The sequence below is a fragment of the Harpegnathos saltator genome, unplaced genomic scaffold (genome assembly GCF_003227715.2).
Source record: "Harpegnathos saltator strain DR-91 unplaced genomic scaffold, Hsal_v8.6 scaffold254, whole genome shotgun sequence".
In the NCBI taxonomy this organism is placed as follows: Eukaryota; Metazoa; Arthropoda; class Insecta; order Hymenoptera; family Formicidae; genus Harpegnathos; species Harpegnathos saltator.
Window position 1 is genome coordinate 140001 of NW_020230044.1, and position 5000 is coordinate 145000.

The following is a 5000-nucleotide window of genomic DNA, read 5'->3' on the forward strand; positions in this document are numbered from 1 at the left end:
TCATACGCGCTGCTATGTAAAGGGGATATTACAACGATCAACTTTGGTTGATGGAAATCGGCAACTTGGTTGAGGATACTAACCTCGAGGCAACTAAAATTGATCAAACTGAATTACACGTGGCAACTGAATCCTTACACACACACAAGTCTTTAAACGATCAACCAAGTAGGTTTTCTTCTTCTTCTTCTTCTTCTTCTTCTTCTCTTAAATCTCTTTAAGTGTCTCTTGGAATCTCTTTCTCTCGATTCTTCTTATCACCCCGAACCACCTCTTTAGACTTTTGTGGATCCGTACATTCTATTCTCTCTACTATGGCTCCCTCCAAAGATCTCTCTATGAATCTCGCACTCTCTCGCGATGGATTACCCGGCACTGATTTGTCACGTCTTGCAGCACCGAACACCACCCGTAATCAATCCTCCGTTTCTTCCGTCGTGCTACGCCGAACGTTATCTCGCGCGACCGTTAACCGGCCTTCTTCTTTTCTCTTGTGTATCCCCAGCAATTTCGGCGATCCCGAAAATAGTCTGCGAGACTATTCACGCGCTGGAGCTGCACGATGAGACGCCATCGTGGAAAATTATGGACAATAAAGGTCGAGTCACCGTGGTGCTGCACTGGGACCAGCGTTCCTCGTCGTCGTCGCAGGTGCAGCAGCAGCAATCGAAGTCGGGCCAGGACGCACAGACCTCCAAGTATTCCCCGACTAAGAAAGCCGACCTGAGCGGTGCTCAACGGCCGTCTCTGGTGATCCAGACCAGCCTGGATAAACTTGGCTACGACGGCAAGGGGGCGCACTTGCCCGGCGAGATTGCTTCGACGCGGTACACCAGTCCGCGAATCACTGTGATAAATCATGATGATATGGTACATTCAAAATACGCTGTCTTATTCTGTTTTGTTTCTGTCGTTGAATGAATTTTAGCCTTAGATCTTGCTCTCTCTCTCTCTCTCTCTCTCTCTCTCTCTCTCTCTCTCTCTCTCATCTTGCCACTCTGCATCTCTGTCTCTAAACTGTTACTAGCTGATCGACGACAAGTTACTCGGTCCAAGATCGACGCAATCGAGGACGCAACGAGTATTCTCTGTAGATCAGAATTAGAATCGGGATTATCCTTCTCGCGCGGGGATAAGAAGGTGACGATTATAGATTAGCTTAGTTAGTGCGCGAAATTTATTTCTGCTTTCGAGCGCGCCGATTACGCCGTCGAACGTACGTTCAATTCCGTCCGCTCTGTACGTCGAGCAGCGTCGAGCGAGATATCCGAGCTATCGAGCATACGTGACTTGACAAATTTGTATCTGTCCCAACAGCAGCAGCCGGCGCATTCTCATGCCATGCCGAGCCGCCTGGTGAAGCAGGGCACGAACTCGTTCGACAGCACGACCATTCACATTCACACGCCGGAATGCTCCAATCATATTCATCAACCAGTCGCGCGGAACGGCAGCCCGGTGAACGGCGCCGACGGAGGTGCTATCGGCGAATGCGACTTCCACTGTTGCACTTTGCACGAGGAGGGTCGCAGAATCGCCGTGCACAAGTCGGTGGCGACGTCGCCGATTCAGGATGCGCAGCATCAACAGTACCAACATCCACATCACCATCATCAGCAGCAGCAGCAGCAGCAGCAGCAGCAGCAGCAACAGCAGCAGCAGCAACAGACGCAAACACAGACACCATCGCCGCAGCCACCGTCCTCTTTGTCAGACGGTACCAAACGACCCGGCCTGAGCAAAGGTCACGTGCGCTTCCGCGACACCGCCGACGAGGAGTCGAGCTCGCGTTTGGCCGGTGCTAGCTTCCACTTGCATCATCATCATCATAATCACCATCAGGAGCACGACAGCTCCGAATCCGAGACGGAGAACACGATAATGGAGGATGAGATCGTGACCTCGGAGAAATTTCTGCTGCTGATCGACCAGCTGACGGTCGATCAGAAGCATCATCTCAGCATCAAAGACATCGGCATCATTCTGGAGCGACTCAGTTCCAAGATCCTCGACGTCGAGCGGCTGGATCGCGAGAGCGAGAGCGAGGAGTGCTACAATTGGACGATAAAGGCCATCATCAGGGGCGATGTCCTGCGGGAGCTCGGGGTGATCTACAACGGTAATTACTACGCGATCTCCGAGCATCCTGGCTACAAGGAGGAGTCGGAAGAGAACAATGAAGATAATGAAGAGGAGGAGGAGGATAGACTTTAATATGATGTTGTTTTATTAGATAGATAGATAGATTATATATCTATTCCTGATTATTATGAACTTAGCACGTTATAACGTTGTAACGAACGGCTGGAGCACCACGTGTTCTCCTTTAGGTCCGAGGATTTTCCGATTCTCCAGTCTCGATTTCAAGCTTCGCAGCATTCCCCCGTGGAATTCTATTAGGATCCCCACCCTCTTCCCCCCCCCCTCTCCTCCCTTCGCCCCTAGGACCCTTGAGAATTCAATTTCTTCCAGAATTTTCCTAGGACTTTTTAGGATTCTCCTAGAATTCTGCACGTATATTCCACGTAGGTGGAATTCGGGGTAACTGTATTACAGGATTATCTAAATTCGCCTAAATTTTGATAAATTTACAATTTCTAGGATTTTTCAGGACACTCGCAGGATCTTTTGAGATTCATTATCCCCTCCTTAGGAATCCATAATACTCTAGGAATTTTTGATGTTACGATCCTGTAGGATCTTAGAATTTCTCTGAGTGAGTGAGAATGATCCTGTGAGTCTCGTACTACTGATTCATTTGACAATTTTGCAAGGAATTTCTTGAGAAATCGTCCCCGATCCTAGGATCATTCAAAACACTTGTACCTTTAATTTCGGATGTCTCAGCTCACTTTTTCCGAATTCTTTGGCTTGAGGATTCTCGGAAGAAATTTTTAAATCGTACTATTTTAGGTTTCTTCATACTTTGAATTATAAGTATTCCAGTGTTTTTTTTGAATCTCTTCAAGCGTATTCGGTGTTTTGGATCCTGGAAGCCAGAAATCTCGGGAAAACGTCAGATTTAAAATGCCACAAAATATCTTAGCTCCCTCAGACATTATATTATCTGTAATCTAGGTGCCTTAGATCCTAGGTACCTTAGATTCCCTCCACTCACACTCACACCTACACCCGCTATACACACACATCCAGATCCTGTTCACTTTAGAGTGCCTAGGTGCCTTAGATCTTAGACATTGTAAATTCTAGATCTTCCAGACAGATCCCACACAAATACTACTCGTTGCGTACCCACGATCTCGATATGGAGGTTCCTAAGTTCCATAAATGGCATCCTTTCCCGGCATGCTTTCCATTTTCTTTACGGGCCCGTATGACAAGTCGTTCCTCGATTCTCTCCCGTTATCGAGAGCTCACGATGTTGTAAGCGTTTACAGTGCAATCATTGCCGGCAGCATCCCGACAACAAGGAGAAGCCCGAGGAGAATGAGGGAGTTAATGTTAATAAGGAAAGGAGTATAGACTTTATAATACGATGCAGTTTTTTCTTAGAGATATAGATAGGTAGATAGATTATAACTGAAGGATTCAATGCAACTGCGGTTTCGTTCACTTTCTTGAAATCTTGAGAACATAAAATCTAGAGAGTGTTGGGAACATTAAATTTAAATTAATTTTCTCAAGTTCTTACAGAAGTGGGCACCGTGGGCGTCGAATCTCTTCATTTATTCATCACTTATGACTTTGCATACGGTTCCTATGATCCTATGATCGGTCCAAAGATCCCCGGCTTCTTTCGATTACGAAATCCTCGGATCGGAGGTGAGATTCACGGTGAGCGAAAGATGAGCGATACGCGCAAATATAATCCCGATAAACCCGATTCGAAATTTTCTGGTTCTGCGTCATCTCCGTAAATTTCGTCAAACTTGAGGGAGAAATCTTGGGAATGGGAAATCTTGAGATATAACACTGTACGAGCTACTACCTTTTAATGCTGCAAATGGTTACTTTTTATCGTCGTCTTTGTGTGTTGAGATTTAAAGAATTCTCCTAATTATCTAGTATTCTTTTCGTCTCAATAAGTCACGTCACGAGCTTTATCATCCATGTTGAGCATTGAGGTAGAACAGTAGCTCATACACAATCTCTGTTATATCACGAGATTCTACACTTATCCTTCAAATTCGATGATATTTGCAAGATAGATGTAGAATTAAGATTTTGTTTCGAATATATTTCGTATCTCAGAGAGGAAACCTAATTCATAAGGTTGAGAAGAAACTGATCGACAAGAGAAGCGACAAAAGAGCACGTCGACAAGACGTAGATCGACAAAGGCGTCGTTTCTTCCGCGAACGTGTTTCGTACTAAAAGAGGAGAAGAAAAAGAAAAACTTGACAAGAAAGCAAAGCGAGGGGAAGAATAGCATATTTAATTCTCATGACACATCTTTATTAAAATCTAGTTCTAAAAACGGTTGTTGAAATATGTATTTATTAAAACTAGCATGTATACTTGTAGGAAACATTTTTGGGATTACGGATATCGATTCCGTAACCGTCCACAACACTGCCCTTCTAAGGAAAAGATAGATAGATAGAGAGAGAAAGAGAGAGGAGGGAGGGAGGGAGGGAGGGAGGGAGGGAGGGAGGGTGGGAGAGAGAGAGAGAGAGAGAGAGAGAGAGAGAGAGAGAGAGAGAGAGAGAGAGAGAGAGAGAGAGAGAGAGAGAGAGAGAGAGAGAGAGAGAGAGAGAGACGACAGAGACGACAGAGAAAAAATGTGGGAAAGGAAGTGTGAAAAAAGTAAAAAATGTCGATATATTATACGAAACAATTCGACTCGACGCGACCGGTGAAAATCGCGCGAACGGTGCACGATCGATCGCCGACGTCGGGAACAATCAGTGATCTCGGACAGTGGATGGATAACACAATGGCGAGCACGTGTATTAATTCATAGCTCGTCATAGAACGCTCACGAACGATATTAGATACCAGTAATTGTAAATCGTAATGGCTGCCTTTGACTCATCGAA

At 45.5% G+C, this 5000-nt stretch overlaps 1 protein-coding gene across 3 annotated transcripts in view; it reads left to right on the forward strand.

The window, feature by feature from the left end:
- Positions 1-4583, forward strand: part of Drep2 (DNA fragmentation factor-related protein 2) — a 16393-nt gene extending 11810 nt beyond the window's left edge. Inside the window, exons 2-4 of one of the 3 annotated variants that reach the window (XM_019840921.2) lie at positions 1-168; positions 506-870; positions 1318-4583. The exon at positions 1-168 is cut by the window's left edge and continues 8 nt beyond it. In XM_019840921.2, the coding sequence (XP_019696480.1) occupies positions 51-168; positions 506-870; positions 1318-2214 (1380 nt within the window). In that variant the 5' untranslated portion in view covers positions 1-50 and the 3' untranslated portion in view covers positions 2215-4583. The remainder of the gene's footprint in view (positions 169-505; positions 871-1317) is intronic. The other 2 variants (XM_011139314.3, XM_025299164.1) reach the window with 2 other exon arrangements.
- Positions 4584-5000: the final 417 nt, after the last annotated feature.